This window comes from Diorhabda sublineata, chromosome 9 (genome assembly GCF_026230105.1).
Source record: "Diorhabda sublineata isolate icDioSubl1.1 chromosome 9, icDioSubl1.1, whole genome shotgun sequence".
Lineage (NCBI taxonomy): Eukaryota > Metazoa > Arthropoda > Insecta > Coleoptera > Chrysomelidae > Diorhabda > Diorhabda sublineata.
Window position 1 is genome coordinate 24,090,251 of NC_079482.1, and position 21,129 is coordinate 24,111,379.

The 21,129-nt window shown below is 32.1% G+C and overlaps 1 protein-coding gene and 1 long non-coding RNA gene across 3 annotated transcripts; one reads left to right on the plus strand and one right to left on the minus strand.

The window, feature by feature from the left end:
• Positions 1 to 462: 462 nt before the first annotated feature.
• Positions 463 to 19,575, minus strand: LOC130448900 (chitin deacetylase 1). 2 transcript variants are annotated; one of them, XM_056786488.1, is made up of 5 exons: positions 19,369 to 19,575; positions 10,434 to 10,557; positions 10,041 to 10,174; positions 3,362 to 3,511; positions 463 to 1,856 (listed from the first exon to the last, which is right to left on the minus strand). In XM_056786488.1, the coding sequence occupies exons 1-5, from the start codon at positions 19,415 to 19,417 to the stop codon at positions 706 to 708; spliced, it is 1,608 nt and encodes a 535-aa protein (XP_056642466.1). In that variant the 5' UTR covers positions 19,418 to 19,575; the 3' UTR covers positions 463 to 705. The 2 variants fall into 2 exon arrangements, with proteins under 2 accessions (XP_056642466.1, XP_056642468.1); XM_056786490.1 differs by lacking the exon at positions 10,041 to 10,174 and adding an exon at positions 7,676 to 7,788 and having other exon boundaries at positions 467 to 1,856.
• LOC130448901 (uncharacterized) lies at positions 11,912 to 14,146 on the plus strand. Its single transcript, XR_008910397.1, has 2 exons — positions 11,912 to 12,296; positions 13,672 to 14,146. It is a non-coding gene; the product is annotated as an uncharacterized LOC130448901 (long non-coding RNA).
• Positions 19,576 to 21,129: the final 1,554 nt, after the last annotated feature.

Below are 21,129 nucleotides of genomic sequence, written 5' to 3' on the forward strand. Positions count from 1 at the left end.
AAGGAACTCCAAAGTGCCCAATTCCCAAACAAAGGTAGCAATAACTGGCTAATATTGTTCAGTGACATCCTACGTTTCGAATTCTTGTAGGCTCCATCATTCACAATATACAAGAAGTCTCGATTACAACTAGGCGGGTATTATCTGTGATGGCGGATATTTCGTGACGTATATTTCCTTTCAATTGTTCCAGGAAAGTCAGTTTGTTAACATAACCCTCTCCTGGAGATAAATTTGCTCAAAAAAAATTAGTATTGGACGTGTGTAAAGTTGTTTTGTCCTGCTGGAACTTTGTTCTTTGGTTATAACAATAAAAATTTTGCAGTTCAGGTCAAAAAGTTGGTATTGGTTACTGTATGATTTTTTTTTCCGCGTTTTCCCCAAAGCGCCATCATTCATTTACTTATTCCATTTCCACGCAATATAGTATTAGACTTTCCAAACAAAATAAAAAAAACACAAAAAATCGAGGTTTTAATATATTTTTATTCAACAAATATTACTTATCATAACATTGTCCAAATTTATGTCGAAATATAAATACAGGAAAAGATGTTGGCAAGGTAAGTACCTACTTGAAATAGAAAATAGACTACAGCTATATACAAAAGTCTTTTAAAGTGAATTAGTTCATTGAACTTATTGTTGTCTTTTTGTAATAAAAGTAGACGGTTTAATTTTTAAAATGACTAAATAAATAGTTTACTAAACTGAGAAACCGTCTCCGGTAGGATCTAATATCCAAGGATAATTATTTGGGCATTCCATACAAGTGAAAAGTCGCAGTGTTTCCCCTGGCAATTCTCTGGTAGTCAAGGGACATGAATTGGGTAAGGAGCAGTATGGTTGACCCTTGATGTCGCACTTCTCCTTCCATTCGGAGAAATCTCTTAATGAGTTGATTTCAGTTGGATTCTGTATCCATTGGATGATTTGACTGTTTGTTACAAAGTAAACATCATTACGTGCCAACATTTCTTCAATGAACTTGATCAATTCTTCCCTGAATTCCTTTTTGCTTTTCAACCACGAAGCGTGGAAGTTCAGTCCCAAAGGAGCTCTGTTTGAATTGAAATGTCTGTTGAAGTTGTGTCTCAAGAGTCTAGCGAATTGATCTCCGGTTTGGATGTTAGAACAAGAGTCGACCATGTGACAACCTGGGAGTGATTCGTCGAAGGTAGGGTCATCACGTCTATCCAGTTCGTTCATGACTATTTCCCAAACTGGATGACTTCTACTAGGACAGTTATGAGCGTTACCATTACATTTATGTGGCATTCTGAAGTAGAGAGTGTAAGGCCATATTGGTACGCGTCCGAGTGAAGCTGTAATTGAGGCATCGTAGATGAAAAATTGATCTGTCATCATTTCGAATTGTTTATTTCCTCCTACTCTTAGATAAGGAGCGCGAACACCAATTATTGATCCATCGGTGATGTTAGCGAATCTTTCAATGATTAATCTAGCTCCTGCCATTTCAGCAAGCCAATCATCGTAAGAACCTTGCGACCAGTAGTTTGGGTCTTCTTTATGTGTTAAAGAAAAGACTGCGATCTCGTGACCGCGTCTGTGAAGATCCTGTACTGCTGAGTAGTTAGTATATTTGTGAGAAACGAAGAAGTTTCCTTTAATTTGGCAACCGTTTGGATTGAGTCTGGTACCGGAGAAGATTTCTTCGTAAAGATCAATATTATCTACGTTAACTGCACCGTTGAATGATAACGTAATCATTTGTGGTACGTTGGAAGGTTCTAATGCACCTGGAATTCTTGTACCGTCAGCTGAACAGAAACAATCCGGTAGAGCACATTGGGTTGGATCGCAATCTGGTGCACGATTCGGATCAGTATCAACATCTGAAAAATATTAACAGTTATTAGAGAATAATCAATATTAACACTGTATTGGAAAGTTTACAATCTATACAGAATATATTCCAAGTTTGAAAACGCCACGATGTTTAAGTATTTCTTTGATGACAGCTATAAATATTGAACGTTTTCGTTAAATTTGTAAACAGGGAAAAAGATAGTCATCGTTATGTGATACAATTCTTTTATTTAAAAAGTCTTGGCCCAATCAATATTGAAGCTATACTAGATTCTACTCTGAATGAGATTGCTCCTTCGTTATCAACAGTAAAATATTGTGTAGCAGAGTTTAAACGACGCCGTACGACCTGCGAAGACCAGTGGTCGACCAAATGGGGTGACGACTCTAGAAAAGTTGAAGAAAACCCACAAAGCGGTACTGGATGATCGTCGACTGAAAATGAGAGACATAGAAGACATTTCAAAAAGTGCGGTACATCGCATATTAACTGAACTTTTGGTCATGAGGAAGTTGTGCGCCAGATGGGTGCCGCGTTTGCTGACAATGGGACAAAAACAACGCCATGAAGATGCTTCCATCGAGTGTTTGGTAATGTTCCACAAAAATGAAGCTGAATTTTTGCGCCGTTTCATAGCCATGGATGAAACGTGGGTCTATCACTTCACAACCGAAACAAAAGAACAATAAAAAAATTGATTGAAAAGGGAGAACCGACTCCAAGGGAGGCAAAGATCGTTCCAACTGCAGGCAAGGATATGGCATCGGATTGTTTGGATGTGCGTGGGATAATTCTCATTGATTATCTTAAAAAATGAAAAACTATCAACGGCGATCATTATACGAACTTATTGCAACGTTTGAGAAAAGATATCAAGCGCAATGACTAAGAAGAAAATGTTGTTTCGTCAAGACCATGATCCAGATCACACCCCTGTTAATACAATAGCCAAAATGAATGAGTTAAAGTTTGAATTGCCAGTTCATCCACCCTAATCGTTAGATTTAGTCTCATCGGATTATCTTCTGTTCCAATCTTCAATAAATGGCTCGGAGGTCAAAGATTTTCCAAAAATGAAGAGGAGATGTCGGCAGTTGATGGCAATTTTGAGGAGCTTGACGATTCTAATTATAAAAAAGGTATCAAACTTATTGAATATCGCTGGGAAAAGTGTATGGAGCTTAGAGTTGAATTACGTTAAAAAATAAATATATTTTTTTCCAAAATTTTCTTTTTCTCTCTCTTCTCTGCTTCCTGGGACAAGTCTCGTGATTATATTTACCGTAGAATTAAGTTTAGCGATTTAGGTCTCAAAAAGTCTCGAAATACGTCTTTTAAAATAGCCAATTCCGAATAAATATCTTGCTTAAAGTTATTTGTCACATACTTATCCTACATTTATTTCAAACTACAGACTTGTACTAAACAATCAGAAGAAAATGATATCAAATAATATAAGTAGATTGAATTTTTGTTTATTTGTGTATATTTATTACAGATTTTCAAGATTTGTAGAAAATAAAAACTTACCACATGCGTTCTCGTCAGACTCATCTTTACATTCAGCTTTTCCATTGCAGAAAAGCTCTTTATCAATACATTCTTCATTACCACACATAAGTTTTCCTTCGGGGCATCGTGGTTCGTCTGTTTTAAAAATCGGAAGAACTTTTCTTGGTTCTAAAATTGTTTATAATCAAAATTATGTGGCCCTTTTATAAATAAACGGTATTGTTAATTTTTATCTGTACAGGTTGTTTGTTGATTGGCGTTTTTTGTTTTGTACAATATATACAGTCGTTTTTAATTACAACACAAGATCATAAACAGAAAGTAGGCATATAACGTTCTCTTAAAAAAAATTATAGGAAACATTCTAGTAGCTATTTTTAGCTTTAAGCCCGGTTCACATTTTTCCAGTCCAGTAATTCAAGTGCTGGACTCAATCGTCCACATTCAAAGGCTGTATCGGTAAAATTATAGTGAAAATACTTTCAAAAAAGAAGTTTAGTAATTATTTTGAAATAGTTAACAGTGAATGATGTAGTGGTAGCGGATTTGGGAGAAGTTGGATAAGCGAAAGAATAGAATAAAGAGGCTCAAAACGGCGCATGTCTTTGTATTTATAAAACTTCTATGTGATACATGTTTTCTGTAAAAGAAACAAAATGAAGAATTTGGTTTTCAGGTAATTTTATTGTTGGGAATCACCTAAAGAATTGTACAAAAAAAAAACGAAATACGTGTTCACTGTTTGTAATTTGTAATGGAATACTCCATAGATTCATCACTAGAATGGTACTTTCCAGTGCTGGTTCCCATTATTTTAGTTGCATTCCAGCGCTGTATTGGGAAAAAGTGAACTGGGCTTTAAGTTCCGTTGGCAATATTTATATATTAATAGTTTTTTGTTGTGAAAAAATCTTATACTTGTAATATAATACTAAAGAAAATGCTGTATACAGGTCCCGTAAACAAATGCAATCAGTTGTATGGATCGAGCCGAAGTAAATTGTTACTAACTACTAGTTGTGTGCTTTCTAACCTAATTTCGCTCGACTTGTATGATGCAAAATTGAGTTAACGGACAGTTACGAAGTGCGATCAATTTAATCCGATATTATGTGCATCTAGAGACTACTTCCGACGGGCTTCAGCTATGATTTAAATTTTCATAATTGCACCTGAACTAATACAAGTTTTCGGTCTCTTATGACCGTCCTGAACAATGGAAAAAGGTTTGGACAGGCCAAAAATTCTGTGTATTGAAGGATACATAACCGTATGATAAGTTATGTTGTTCAAATTTACAACTACTGAAAAATTGAATCATCGCCGCCACTTTTATTTAAATATATTTATTAGATGGCTTTCAGTAAAAAATGACTTCACCAGTCTCTAGGTCAGTTTAGTAAAAACGTTTCACATTCTCATCAAACCACTACATTCAAATTTATATTTTAATAAATTTGAGAAAGTGATTTTGTCCAATAATAATTACCAACAGAACGTTCTATCTAAATTTCTAAACATAAAGAAGAGAATCAACATGCTTTTTTATGCAAGAACTAAAGAATTAGACAAGACATAATTAACATACAGAAACTTTAGAAACAAATGAATAGAAAATAAAAGTTAACACTCAGATAAAGATAACATAAAATGGTGGATAGTTATGAACATGCCTACGATAATATTACAAATAAATACAGTTTTTAAAATTATAAATATATTATAATTTTTAGCAAGAAATTAGAATAAGTTGATTATAATAATTAAACGTACTAACCCTAAATAACTGTAGGACACCAGGCTGTAAACATTATCTGTATATACAGCGTTGAACAGCTATGTTAATATCGGTAGCTAAGAATGAGGATCCCCGACATGAACAAAGAGATTTTTTCGTATAAATTAATGTTTAAAAAACATTAGAACCCTCAAAATATTCAAGGAACCAAAGAGGGTTATTGACAAAGGCAACTATGAATTCCATTGACAGTTTCTAGAATAAGCATTAATCAATAAAACCCTACGAAACCTATAGAAGACATGTAATGACATGTACTAAGAAAAGCAGTTGTACATTTGAAGACATGATCTGAACTATCACTCGAACAATGTTTTTGTCGTGGATTTTATTTGACGAACTCAGCTGTACGCACTACCATACCAAACACCCATAGTTGGATAGTTTCTTAAATGACTCCGATCGACGTATGCCAAGACGACAAATGAAGAGAGGGAGATAATTCTGGGAGGATGTAAGTTCCAAAAAACGGTAAACATAGTGTATTGGAGGTATGTGAAGTTTCTGACAAGTGAAAAGCTACACACGAACACAAAGTTGAAAATTTACAGAGCAATTATACCATTCATTACATATGGAGAAGAAACCATGTGTCCATCGAAGAAGGACGAAAAAGATCTTCAAATTTCGAAGAGAAAGATCTTAAGGAAGATACTGGTACCTGTCAAGATCGATGGAGGATACATAAGAAAGTTAAATAATCACGAGATCGAGAACGAGGTGCAAGAGGATACCGACAGTGATAAGGATCCAAAGGTTTGAATGGTTTGGATATATTAAGAAGAAGAGATCTGAAAGCAAAACATAGAACGGCCAAGAGGTCGAACCAAAGCACGCCTGGAACAACAAGTATGGAACAGGCTGGAGAATAAACAAATAAAACTCGAAGCGGAGTGATTTACCGAAAAAGATGAACGCACAAACATAAAATTTATGAAGAGTTTATTTCTTCGATTAGAATCATTTACTTTTTATTTGTTTTTTTGAAAATATTGTGTAATATATTAAATATAGAACTTTATTTTGATCGTTTTTATTTATTCTAATTTCTTGCAGTGTTACTGTTAAAAAGATCGGTGCTATTCAAGTGGGTTATTTGAAGCATGCAAACACAAAATATGTATAATTGAACAAAAAGTGTTAATAATAGGCAGTGTAAAGTTAAGCTCGTGTAATAGAAAAGAAATGTTATTACGTGAAAGCGTTGAAACCATTATTGCGACTACTTTCTTAAATATACAGAATGTCTGATAAATAAGAAAATTAACTATTTTCTATTCATAGACGGACGCTGTATATTTGTATCCTTTTAATATTTTCATTGATTTTTGTGTCACCCAAACCAGCAAAATCTTTTTTATAGCACTACTAAATGCCTGGTTCTCATTAGAGGCTTTCAAAATAAATTTTACATAGGTTAGTCATTAGTCAGTCGTTTCAAATAGACAATTTTCATATTATTTGTTTATCTACGTTTTATTGGTTACAAAAAATCTTTATGGAAAGTGTTCACGAACAATTATTTGTACGAGAATTGCCTTTTGTTATTGCGAAGCCAACGGCAATTTAGAAACTGACTGAATACGTTTTTGATAGTCAATAATTAAAGGATGGAAAGTTTTTGAAAAAATGGAAATTTCGTTAAGTTTACGTTGGATGGTTTTTTATAATTTTAATAAATAATGCAGCCTTTGGTTAAGAAGCACCATCAGAGAAAACTGATTTGCAGAATTTCGTTATGATCGTGGGTATGTCAATGAGGAATATCGAGAAGGTCGGTCAAAATCGATTGTCATTTCGAGAAACATCGATGTTAAGACAGATAGGCGCGTCTCTTAGGAATCGCAGACTGCCAAACAATCGATTTTACATGCAGATTTGATGGTGGGAAAGATATGTTCCAGATGAATTCCGCAAAAATAAATAACTGAATGTTTGAAAGGGAACAAAAATCGAATTAATGTCTCACTATCAAACAAAAGATACGCGAACAGCGATTTTCATCATTTCAAAAAGCTGTTGAAGACTTTCAAAACCATATAATTCGGTATCAGCTTCATAGCTAGAAAAATATTTGTTTGAACATATAAAGGGCGAATATTCGAACTTGTTTGTTGTTTTTGTTTTATCTTTTGTAAAAACTTGAAAGGCAATCGTCGTATTGAACATACCGCGATGATAGTGAATGTCCAAAATGTTTAAAAGAGGTAGAATTATACCAGAAAATCATAACGGAAAAACACAACGTTAAATTGGGTGAGATGGGATTGCTAATTGAAAAGTAAGTGGTAAAAAAGACAAACAATGATATACAGAAGTTATTTTGATAGAAAATTGGTATAAAATATCATTTTCGAATCGTTTTTCCAATAATACATCAATTTATATATATATATTTCATTATATAATGCTTAATATTTTGTTGTATCTATCGACTGACTAATGATTATATAAAATATATTGAAAACCTCATCAAACTGGCACCCAAATACTCAGCTTCCTTTTAGCTTTTTATATTTCTGTCATTGGCTTACTCTCAAGTTTATCGCAAGTTGTGACCTTTCCTTTCCAGTCACAAGTCTGTTTATCGATGTCAAACGCCAATCCACTGGGACAAGTGATTTGTTTTAGACCAGATTTTGTACACCTGTACGTCAAAATGAATTTTAATACAAAAATAGTTTTCAAGAAATAGTGACCTTTAACCCAATCTTGATTCAAAAATTTATTTTCTTTGATATAAGCGTTTATCAAATTTATTATTTTGTAATAGTCACACGATGTAATGCGATTGCTACTGTACTTCCAATATTACGTAGAAGCACTAGAATTTTATATTCATATTCAGAATTTCACCGAATTAACGCATATTTTGTAACATAACAAAATATGCACGTGAAAATAAGTGCGCTCGCAAAAATCATGCATAAGTGAAAAATATCAACAAAAGTTTCAATTTGCTGCTTCGATCGACCAACTAATCAAGTTGTTTTCAAAATGGAGTTTAGAGCTGTTGACTAAAGAAGGATTAATCCCAATACACATCAAAAACAGAATAGAGGTGGAGTGTGTTCATAATTTTTAATAATTAAAAAGTGATGGCTATAATATTTTGGAACTGTGATTGAGTTTAAAGAATCAAATACTACCACGAACGTGTCATATCACTAATTCAGTTGTGTGGAAAAATTATCGAAAAAAGGTGCCTCAAAACCAACCGAGGTGTTCCACTCCAAACTACTTCGCTTTCCAAAGCTACTGTACACGAATGTACAGAGATTGAGCAGCCACCATTTTGGTCTGATTTAGCTCCAGGTTAAGGCTAAGGGGTGAGATATTTTGACTGGAAAGCTTTAATCAGACATTCTGCAAAATGTGTGGAAAAAAAGGGAGAATATATAGAAAAATGATCAGTTTTTTTTATTTATGTTCTTTCTCAATATGTTGGGTTAAAAACTCATGGACTGTTTATCGGTTTATTTATGAACTTTTTAATTTTAGGCTTATTGATGACAATGTCCCGAAAATCCTACGATTGGGATTTTGACAATTTAATTCTGTTACCGAATCAATTCAAAAACTAATTGTTTATTATAAATAATTATTTAAAAATTCTACAGAAACAAAAAAAATTCAGTTATATTTTTGAACTTATTTAATTTACTTATGAATATTTTTTGTCATTTTTTATTTACAAAAATATGTAACTATTCTCAATATTTTTTTGTTTTTATTTATATCTTTGAAAATGGTTCTCTTAAGCTGCGTGAAATTCACTTGAAGTTAATTATAAAAAGATCGTTTCCAACTTTACGATAAGCAATATATCAGTTTTTTCAGCAAAACTGAGTAGAAAAGTTTTGTTTCTATTATTTTATTAGTTTCCATACTAACGAATTTAATTTAATAATTCTCAAAATACTTGACACGCACACGCATAGTTTCATTTAAAACCCCGATCTTTTATTATGAAATTTTATATAAAAATTACACAATCATGTATAAGAAAAGACCCAGTTTCTCCAGTTTTTTATAATATAAATTTACTTCCACACATTTTTTTAGTTGTAAAATGTCAATATTAATATTCATTCAAGAAAAAGTCATTCTTTCAAAATCTGAAATATTCTTTTGTATTCATTTCTGAAAACACTGTGATCATATAAGTAGCTAACCATCAATTAAAAAAAAAGAAGAACCATCAATGCGATTTCAATGTCAAAGCCGATGCCTTCTTTTATCAACAGATGGCACTAATTTAATTAAAAACACTTTATCGATGAGCGTACCTGTCTGATATGTCAACTTATAACCTATTCGGCACGTTTCAATTCTTTTTATTTGGAATATAGGTTTAAATAACCGAAACCAGATTCTCTTACAACAAAACTACTAACTAAACCACATACTACGAAAGTTACAATCGAAGAACTTGGTAGAATTGAAGTACTACCATATCCAGTGTTTAATACAAATCTTGCACCGTCATATTACTATTTATTCCGATATATAGTAGAATTTTTGCGTGGAAAACATTTATATCAAAAGGAGATGTTGAAAATACAGTACGACAATTTTTTACATCGAAACCCAATGACTAGTTTTCCCAAAGTCTCAAAGATCTTATTGTAACAAACTGAGGCTTTCTTTTTCTAGGATCATATAATAAATGAAATGGAAATTGGAAACCAACATAACATTTTTGTCCTTGTGTGAATATATCGCATGTTTAATTACATTTCAACATTCTATTAACAGGAATTATTTAGTAAAGTTGGAAAATATTTTTTATTGAGACGAATATTTCTAATAAAACCCGTGTTTTTAAAAAGGTTCATGAATTTATTTGATTATTATTCAGAGTTGATAAAAGTCACCATTCCTTCTGTTACGACTTACTTTCTAGATTATCACAATTTTTGACATTGACTTTCCAGTCACAAGTCTGTCGATCAAGATCGAAAGCTAGTCCGATCGGACATTTTACAGCTGCTAGTCTAGTACGACCCCTAATGTCTGAATTGAAATCACACCTAAATTATTTCAAAAACAATATTAATGATAAATTAATAAATACGAAAATGTCGAGAAAAAAACAAATTTTCCTTGATCTATTTATGTTTTACAGGTGTTTTAGAACTTATAATAAAAAATAATTTGATATTTATCTGGAAATATAATATTTGTTAATTGAAATAGCAATAAATCACGAAATTCTTTGAAACAATCGTTTTTTTTAATAAAATTTATTAGAAAAACAAAATATTCAAATATCACAATATGCATATGTACCTTACAACTTCTCTGCAGTCTCCGTCAGTACTTCTTCGAAAATATTCGTCAGCTGGTCTATTTTCACAAAGTTTTTCTATTGATGGTTCATTTCCTTCGTCTTCTTCATCATCTTGTGCATAAGCTGAAAGCAAAATAGATCTTTACATAATGTTTTCTTAATAAACACTAATAGTTCAGGATTATTTTCCTTTTAGACACATTTTTAATTTTTGACAATAGTCAGAAGACATATAGTGTTAAATATGATGATTAAAGCGAGTGGAAGTATATAAGAAGCATTTTTGTGACCAAAATTTGTCACTTGATCTGTTGTCACGATAAAGAAGAAAGCTTGACACGTGTTGCAGAGCAATTTCTTCGTATATATTTTCGCAAATGTACAACTCGGAATTCTAACCGTTCGTCGTCCGTAATTGACTCAATTCCACTCTTCAAAAGCTCATACTATCGAGATAAAGTCTTCAAAGCTATATTATAATTACCAAAAACAAATTTTAAAAGTTCGTGAGCTCAAATCATCTAGATAGACAGACAGAACCGAATTGAAAATTGATGCGGGGACTGCACTGTTTACTGTTATTTGGTTGGCATGCAGACACTTAATCCTGAAGCATTTCTATCTATTCAGGTGTAAGTATTGTTGTTCTATAGTTGTTCTCTCTTTGTTATGTTACGGACAAACCATATTAGTTGTCCTCAATCTATTTTGTTCCGAATTTGTCTCAAGTGCAAATGTTATTTCTTACAACAATATGATCATGTCTACTTTCCTATTTTCGCTAGAAATTATGTCTTAATTGCGTAGAATATTTCTCCAGTCGTTTATTTCTTGTTCTACTTCTCTATTTTGAGTTAACGCTATGCCAAGTCAGGTTATGTCAAAAATTGTATAGACTAAATGTTTTAAAGAAGAACGGTTCACTTAAAGGAGCTCCACTTGACACTTCATATGACGAGGTTCGGCAAAAAACTGTTACAAATATGAGTCGATGATAAAATTTTGTGTGAAACTTTGTGCACTTGTTTTTTATCGATACGAAACTTCATTACCACACCTCGTACATGAGGGTATAAGAAATACAAGTTGAAAGTAATCCAGTGTAAATAATTGCTGATATAAAAATCTATTCACGAATGTTTTGAAATATCTTAAATTTTAAATTCAAGGTTTCTAATTCGAGAGTATATGCAATTATTATTTCAGTAACGTATAATGTGTGGTGGAATTCGTAGAATATATGTATTTAAAATCATAACAAAGCAAATAATAATACGAAAGTTGCTACTTAAGTTTTGAGATATGGCAACATTGATGTGAATATACATTAATACATTATTGGAAATATAATATTTTCCTTGATATTTGATTAGTTATGAATCAAAAAAAGATAAAAACTACGTGTGAATTTAAGGCCGAATAACTCAAGCAGCTGAGGCCTTTCTAACCTTTAAAAGAAGAAGAATAACTGATTGTTTATAAGTAGTTTTTCACAATAAGTGTACAAAGAACTGATAAAATTATTACAAATCAATTGCACATTATCATATCCTTTGTACGTTAACTGATATTTCTTCATTCAATCGCCGTTTAATTCTAGTTTAATTATTTTATTATAGATTATTAACTTTTTTTACCTATTCAATTGTCGGCGATAGCAAGCTGAATAAAAAAACATTATTTGTTGTAAATGAGAAAACTAGGTCGAAACGAAAGTGACTATAACAGGTTTCTAGTAGCTAGTAGATGCGGTTTACATAAGATATGTTCGTTAGTGTTAATGGAATGTGGTGGTAATTTCCAGCTTTGTTGACACACGTTCAGTTTTATCTGACAGTTCAAATGAACATTTTATTTTTGAGGTGTGTATCAATATATTAAATTGAATGTTTGATTTTTCCGTGAATAAGTGATTTTTTTATCTTATCTTCCTTTCTTCTTGAACCATCAGAGAGCCTCGCAAAATGTACCTTGCCCACAAGTGTGTAAATTATCACCTGGTACAACTACTCACAGGATATGGATGTGTCATATTTTATTTTTACCGTTTTAAATTTAGAGAATCACCAATTTGTCCTTATTATTCTGAAAGGGAAGATACTGCAAACCATGTTAAAGATGGCAGGAGGAACTTAAACTGAAAATACAAAAAATCGGAAGCTATTATTAATAAAATGACAGCTAGCGGGTGTTTGGAAAACCCTATCTTATTTGGTGACAAAAATAATAAATCCAAATTAAAGAAAGATTTAGTAAATTGATCAAAATAAGTCCAAGCAGTATGATGAAGTAATACCTTCTGGTGTTTCCGTTATACTGTATCTTGAGAAGCATGCCGAAATGTCTTGCGAAGGTTTTCCCCTCCACAAAAAAAATGTTATAAACGAGTCTGTGATGAATGAGATAAATAATTTAAGGACCTCAATTTCAAATCGACGAAGTTACCCTCTTTCCTTGAATCAATTATAAAAACTTTGTGTACTACTTATTTAAACAGTTAGAACTGAACATGAGTGGCAGGTGTTGTACTGAAAGTGAATTTTCTGAAAATACTGTTCAAAAATGGAGTAGCCTGCAATGTTTAGTAGTAGCGTTTTTTTGCAATTTTCTTTCCTAAATTGATCAAGGAAACAACTACTTAATAACTTCCAACTCTTGTATTTTTAAAGAAAAATTCCTCATTAGCACTTTTTGGGCCATGCTAATTTACTTTTCGAGTCTAAAGCTAATTTCAAAAAATATTTTCTAGTAATAGGCATGCATTTACCAAGCGTACTTCATACTTCTTGCTGAAAGTTAGGTTATATTTGTATGTATATGGTTTGCAAAATGATAATTAGAATATTTGAAGAAATAGATTGAGAATTTAATTACTATATGAATATATCTAACTATTATAAATAGACAAAATGTTGAACTACTTAATATTTTTGTTTATATAAAAATTTATTACATTCTTATAATTAAAGTTTAGGTCGGCCAGCATTGAACAGTTACATAAGATATGCAGTTAGTTGATAATATTTAGTATCCACAAGTAGTAATCGAGATAACGGTATTATTTTTTTTTTAATTTGGGTCACGTGTTTAGGCCAGCAAGTCGAGAAAAATGCGTTTTGAATTATAATAGGTATTCAAACACAAATATTTATCAGGATAAAAACTAAACACTTTATATAGAATATAAAAATTCTAAGCAAACCTGCAGTGGTTGAGGTAGTTTATTTTTTTTCACAGATATATGCTATTAACGTTAACAACGGGGGCACTACAGAGGGTTGCCTCGATTGGGGTCACCAAATTCCCCAATGGTTCCAGCTGCTATTACATTTCTCAGTAGTCTGCTCGCTGAACAAACTAGAAAGATATATAGAAGCATCTGGTATAAGATAAGATAAAGCACTCAGCCTTCTGCCTGTTCCACCATTCAAATGCATAACATGCAACTGTCATTTCCTTGTAGACACCCAGAACTTTGATTTATCGGGATTCATTTCTTTGGAGAAGCGCAAGCCTATCAGCTACCAAGGAAAGCTGTACATCAGATAACTCTGGATAGAATTAAGACAATGATAGGAATTAAGTTGCGTTTATGATGAATATTTGAGATAATTATATGAATATAAGATAAAAATTACTTTCTGGGATGTTAAATTTCATAATCTCTAGATGACAAATATTTATTATGGTGGCAAATAAATTTATTATCCTACTTTTGTATTTGTATTTGTATTTTTAATGCCTCTTTCATTGTCATCAAATAATGTTTCCACCCCTTCTCGCTCTTTATGATATAAAACTTAATAAGAAATAAAGGTATAAGGTTAATTATAAACTCATAATTGCATTATTTATAATCAATTAAAGAACAGCTAGTATCTAATTATTAATTTCTTTTAAATTGAGCTTCTCGATCTAACAAACACTTTGTGAAAGACATTACTCATTCCTTAATCATTTTTCAAGGTTACTTGTATAAAATACATAAAAATTATATTCTCAGAATATGAAAACATACGAGGTGTGATTGAAACATACTATGAATAAAGCTTTGAAGCCTGTGATTCGAGATTCTATCAATAATCGCTTTGATTTTGAAACACGCGATTTATGACCCCATGAAAGCCATTTCCAGAATTCCTTACCTTGGTTTAATGTTATAATGCGTGGCGGAAGCAACAAAACGGTCTGCCCTAGAAGCAGTACTAACTCTCATCTTTCTCAATGTCTACAACAATGATTAATAAGCCAGAAAGTTCTCCAAGCATTTCATATATTGTTGTTGTTGCATATTACGAAAGCTAACCGGTATCACATTGGCCATTCATCGAATTACAACGTCGGTTGTTGCTTCTCAGTTGTTCCAGTGTAGCACAAATTAATCCGATCAAAGATCTACTGCTACTGAGGAGACGAAATAGCGGGATAATAGGAAATCTGTCATGCATAGCCCAGCTTTTGGTTTACCGAAAAAGCTTTCTATGTTCCACTGCCCCGTCCTCGTCGCATCAAAGACCTACTGTCTCCTAACCTGGAGAGCATCATGTATTCCACATAACCTGAACCTAAATAAGAGGAAATGGCGTGTCTTTCTCTTAATACTCCTTCCTCAATGGCTCGAGAAAGAAAGATTTTTATGTAAAATGACCAGAGACACAGTGGGGGGTCGTCGTCGTTTCCTTGACATCCATTGTGACAGATCTTGTATCTAGACTTTTCTGCACCCTGGAATCTATACCTTAGAAATATATGATGTATGTCCAACATCCAGCACTTCGGCACTTGGCTCCCCGAATAAGCCTCTTATGTTCCACTGCCCCATCTCCGTCGCATCAAAGACCCACCGTCTCATAATATACCTAATTACATTTTTGAAAATGTCGTTTTTGATTTTTTTATTGTTAGTTTCATTTCTCGATGTTGGAACCAACAACGAATTAGTTACAAGGTAAGTCACTAAGTTAGGCTACCCGCTACACTGGTGAACTGATCCCTTCACGACTGACGGAGGGCGTGCCGAGACGCACCCGCTTAATTATCGGAAATAGGACCTTGGGATTTTTCTAATCATTTTTTTATTTAAAATTATTGTTAGATCAAATAATTTGTATCAAAACCTTTCCCGTACTCAGAGATAATCTGTCAAAATGACTGCCGTATTGAATGGGTTAACCTATGGGGACGCCTGTATGTACTTGACTTAAAGAAGGCTGATGGCGGGATATGAGATGCCTTTTTCACCGTGCCACTCTCTCAATCTCTTGAGAACGGGAGTTTCTTTATGTAAAATGACAGCAGATAAACTGGAAGTTCATCGCCTAGGACGACATCCTAATCTTTAAATAAATAGCGTCTCCTGGGTATGCTAATTAAGTACCGATTAATTCAAATTTCATGTTATTCTCTTACTTTGTTTTCAATAAACTAAATCATTGTTTTCATCACATTTTTTATGCTTGTTAACGAATCTTTTTCACATCCTTAACATGCCATTTAATTTAAAATTCAATTATAAAATGGGATACTCCAAGTGTTGTAATTTTCAGATAGGCTTGACCTTTCGAGCATTATTATGCGGATCTGTGTTGAGATATACTTAAGACTGAGAGAGAAAGAGAAATGTTACTAAGATATTCAGAGGCTTGGCAAGGTTATACAGGGAGAGGTCTCCATTAACTTTATACAGCACGCAATCGTCTTTTCAATTATTAAAAAGATTATTATTATTTGAATATGACAAAATTCGAATATATTATATAATTTATATACCTTATAAATTATTTAATAATCTTCGGAATTATTTTTTAATATCATAATGATCATTTTTAGTAGTCAGTTACTAAACATAGTAGATATATTAAGGGATTATGAAATTTTTAATTCAGTAAGAGCGAAATGTTACAATTTTCTAACGAATCAAATTGAAAATAATTTTTACGTTTGTTCAAACAACGGCTCATTAGATATTTCTTTCATTCGTTCGATCTGAAGGTGTTTTCGTCTATTACTAGAACACTGTTTTCCGGTGTTTTCACAAGGTAATTATTTTGCAACCAATACTGAAGCCATAAACTGACTGCCTTTAGAGGCTTCGGACGTGGTTCTCCGGCTGCAATACACTCGGATGATGATCGTTTTGAGGTATTGGACCTCGTTCACATTCAGCAAACCCATAACAAATGATTCTTTTCGATGGAGCACGGTGCGTTTAACACTTTTGAAGCCATTGCTGGCCTTGTGCAGTATTTGTTTTCATCAAGAAGCAAAGATAAGTTAACACACGAAAGTTTTTTAAATCAATTTTTTTGAAAATAACAAAAATAGCTTCACTAAAATGCTTGTCATTTTTCTCTGACTAAACGAAATAGTCTTTTTAAAGTTGGTACTTCATATAAACGTCACATGAATTTGACAATGACAGCGCCATCTGTGTGTCAATCACACGACTTATTTAGTGACACAGAAGTAGTGAATTTCACTAGTTTTTATTATTACCAACCCTTGTAAGAAATCAAAGTGTTGGTAAAAACACGTGTCCCTTGAACCATTGATCAAAAAGCCAGCTGATTTCTTCAAAAATTTGTTACATTAAATGGAATATTTAGTTTGGTTGCGACCGCTGGCAGTGACAAGTCGTAGGATTGTTCGATATCATTACTTTAAGCAAATGAAAAGGCTTTTTCTACATAGAATGTCCACAAAATAATGTAAACATGTTATAAGAACAATATAAAGAGATTGCCGTTGTGTTACCGGCGCATTCACCAAACTTAAGCATCGATTAACAGGATCTGCTTCACGGTAACTATCAGTGGACGAATTCGTACAGTAATTTTTGAGAATACATATAATTTCCATATAAAAAGTCTATTTCAACATTGTTTATTATGATACAATTTAATTACACTGAATACGGTGGAAAAGTTTGATATTTTTAAGGCTTACAGTTTATTCTGCTTCTGCAAGTAAGAATATAATTTATTTAATTAATCTTTATGTCTATCTACCCTTAGTTATGTAAGAGTTAAGTCGAGTGTATCTTTGAAATCTCAACCCTTCTTTTCTGTGAAAGTACCTCGTGTAGTTTCTTTGTTGGTTTCGTCCATCCAGGTCTTCTTCTGTTCTTCTGGTTCCGAATAACATATCCGAACAATCTTATTTGATTTCGTTTCCGATGTCGCTTAATCGAAACTTGTTTTCTATTTTCCATTGGTTGTACCTTATCTGCTGATTTCCTTGTATTTTTCATTGTTTCAATTCCTTTTGTAGCGTTGAATAATTTTCCTGGCTTTGCTATTCTTTATGTTATTTCTTTGTCTAATTTTCAAATTCCTGTTGTAATTGAGCCGAGGTATTCGGAGTCTCCTACTTGTCTATTTTTTTATTTTGATGTCACGTATATTTGTTTCTGTTACTATGGTTTTATCTATGTTAATTTTAAACTTGAAACTTATTCTACTGGTTTTAAGTAGGAAATGTAAGACTGATGCGTTTAAATGTCAATAGGTGATCGAGAAGGATCCTCAACTAGTTGTTTATTTAGAACGTGAAATAATTTGGAAGTTGTATGGTATCAGAAGCTATATTTAAGAAGTGGACTGGAATTTTTAATATAACCTACCTTGACCCTTGATTCTTGTTTCGTCAACACCGATTAGATGAAGAATTTTATTTAAAAGGCCAAGCAGAAATAATTGGCTAAAGCTAGTCACTGCTAGATGGCGATGTTTGATACAAATTTGTTTATAAAAACTAAATTTCATTTTATTAGAAAAATTTATGATATTTTTTATTTTTATCTGGAGAATACCGTGGGAGGTCAACCAATTTGCAGCGTAATTCGTGAAAATTAGTCATGACTATCACCAAAAAGTTGTTCTTATAGAAAAGCACTTTTGTTAAAATGCCTTATCAAGCAAATACTCTCCTGTTGATGTTTACTTTAATGACACAACAATCCCATGACTATTTCAATTCACTTATTTTAATAAATATCAAATGTAGAACGAGAATTGCGTTTTGCAAAATCAACGATCAAACCTTGAATTATATTTATCGGTTTGTGATCATAAAGTAACGGTCTTCCATAACTGTAATGCAAGAAAAAAGACACGAGAGAGGAGAAATTTCTCTTTTATTGAGTAAGTTGTTGAATATGACGTATTGAGGTGAGTTAACGAGACGTTCAATTAGTTGAATTCGCTTTTACAAACATCTGTAGGATTGTTCAATGAATTAAATTATCTCCACACCACTGAATATTCGAAAAAGATTGAAATATAACAAATAATCTAAAAGAATCTAGCCCAAATTTTTATATTAGGTGAAAATTGATCCTAGGAACTTTCTGTTGACAAAATAAGGTATTGAATTGACAATTAATTGATACTTATTTAGAAATGGAAACGGAGAAAGGTAATTAGTGAAAGTAAATCATTATTTGGTACAAAATTTGTATTTTTTCACAATTAATGTTTATTATATCCATTATTGAATTGAATTTTGGTTTAATCTTTGATATTATTGCATTTCACTTTTGTCTGGACCTTAATGTTTTGGAAATTTGAACGATATTCATAATAGAATTGATGAAATTAGCTATCGAAAATGCGCAAGCTCAATTCTGAAATCCCTTCTATAAATTAATTGAAAAATAGTATAAATAGTTAGGATCTGGTGAACTTTAACGAGGTTCAAAAGCTGGTTTATCAGAAATCAATAGAAACATTATAAAAAATACTTTTAAAATAATTTCAATCCAATAAATTTTCGATTAGACTTTTTTTTTATACAGCAACTTCTTAATTATATTGTATAGGTCACCCTGTATAATAAATATATTCAAAGAGAAAGTAGAATTGATAATTCGAAATGAAATATAAAATTATTCATTTTAATTTGAGATTATTTCTAAATAAAAATATCTGTACTTACCAATTGAAAGTATCAACAAACAACACAGCCATAATCTTTTGTCAACCATGCTGAAATTTCAAGCACTAGCCAAGAAGTGATCGCGGACTTTCGTTTTATTTATACGAGTGCTTTTTTTTGCACTGCGCTTGCTCTGTCGTACAGTACTACTCTTCGCTTATGTTAACTTTCACCTTCTTAGCACAACTGGAAGACCTGTCGATAGGTGACTCTATATGTATGAGACGAATGAATATAAAACGTAAGATTGTGGCTTCTGAATCTTGCTGGAGGATGTTTACTAACCGAAAAGGAATATTACAGGGTTGTACAGTACCGGCTTTAGCATCACCAACGCCATGGGGGGAATTTATACGACGCCCTTAAAAATTGCTATTCAAATTTATACGAAAAAAGGTAAAGGATATAGTGGTTTTTTTAACCATTTATTTAAAGGAAAATAATAAAATTTGACTTTTTAAGCGTTTCCTTCGGTGACAAAGTTGCCAAAAAATTGAATTTTAATACGAATCCAAATTCAATAATTCACGAATAATTGTAGAACGTTATTTTTTTTTACAAAAATACTCCTCGGTCATTTCAAAAATCTTGTGCCCGAGTTATAGAATTCAAAATTCCAAAACCACGTTGTTTCCATGTCATAGAAATGGGAAATTTGCGATTTTAAAAGCTCTAATTTGCACAGTATTTCTACCAATTCCCAAAATTCATCAATTTTTTTGAAAAAATCTTGTGTTTTTCTGTATTCGCGGATTCCCGTATCTTTTTTCAAAAATTTATGTTGAAAAGAGATAAATAATGTGTTCCACTATATTATGACATGCTTGTTAAGATGAACTGCATGCATTACAGCGATTGGACACTAGTTTTGCGAATATAATTTTTGAACCTCGTCTAAAAATATCTAGCCAGCAGCTCCCCTTTACGGTATTCCTTGTTTAGAGTTTATCTGCTTTTCATTCTTACCTTTTTTATCGAAATAATGTCTATTAAGACTATTTATTTTATACAAAATCATCTCAAATGATATGTACTTTCATGCATCACATCCTGTTTCCAATGTTTTGTATGAGAGTGAAAAATGTTTGCCTATTAGTTTTCGTAACCATCTATAGTTTATTTATTGAATTTGAAAGTTTTAAATTGCCAATTAAATAGTAGTTTTATAAAATTTTATATTTATTATAGATCTGCAATCACAAAATTCATATTCACAAGTAAACAAGAAAAAATTCTCACAATAAATATGGATAAGTTCATAGGCTTTCGACATGGCAAAACTAAATGAATATTAAATGGAAACGTCTAGAAAAGATGGAACAACATTTGTGGATTCATGAAGATTCTTGTTTCTCAAAGATTCACTTCACAGAATATTATTTTTAAACAATGAGACATCAGGCTGAGACAAATAATAAATCTAAGGATTTCAATATAAATGAAAGATTAAGACAGAAGAGAATACTGAGTCCGGAGCTATTTATAAAGCTAATGAAAGAGGTGGAAACGAAAGTGTCTCATCTCTCAAAGATTCACTTCACAAAATGTTTCTTTCCATTATTTTCGTTTCCTTATATAATAAGAAACGAAGTATTAGGCGCCAGCATTTGATTAATTATATTTCCGAAAAATCATTCGACAGTTTAGGAAAGAAAATGATGAAATCGACAAAAGGATTCGAGAAACAAACATGAGATTTTATCGATATGTATATGTGGGTGTAGAGTAAAAAAATCCGAATGAACTGATTGTTTTAATTTA

Bases quoted from the DNA above. Each gene is read 5' to 3' on its own strand.
- LOC130448900 (XM_056786488.1), bottom strand. From the start codon at position 19,417: ATGGTTGACAAAAGATTATGGCTGTGTTGTTTGTTGATACTTTCAATT. The intron at 10,558-19,368 runs GTAAGTACAGAT...TTTTGCTTTCAG, and splicing joins TTTGTTGATACTTTCAATTG to CTTATGCACAAGATGATGAA. The intron at 1,857-3,361 runs GTAAGTTTTTAT...AATATTTTTCAG, and splicing joins GTCTGACGAGAACGCATGTG to ATGTTGATACTGATCCGAAT.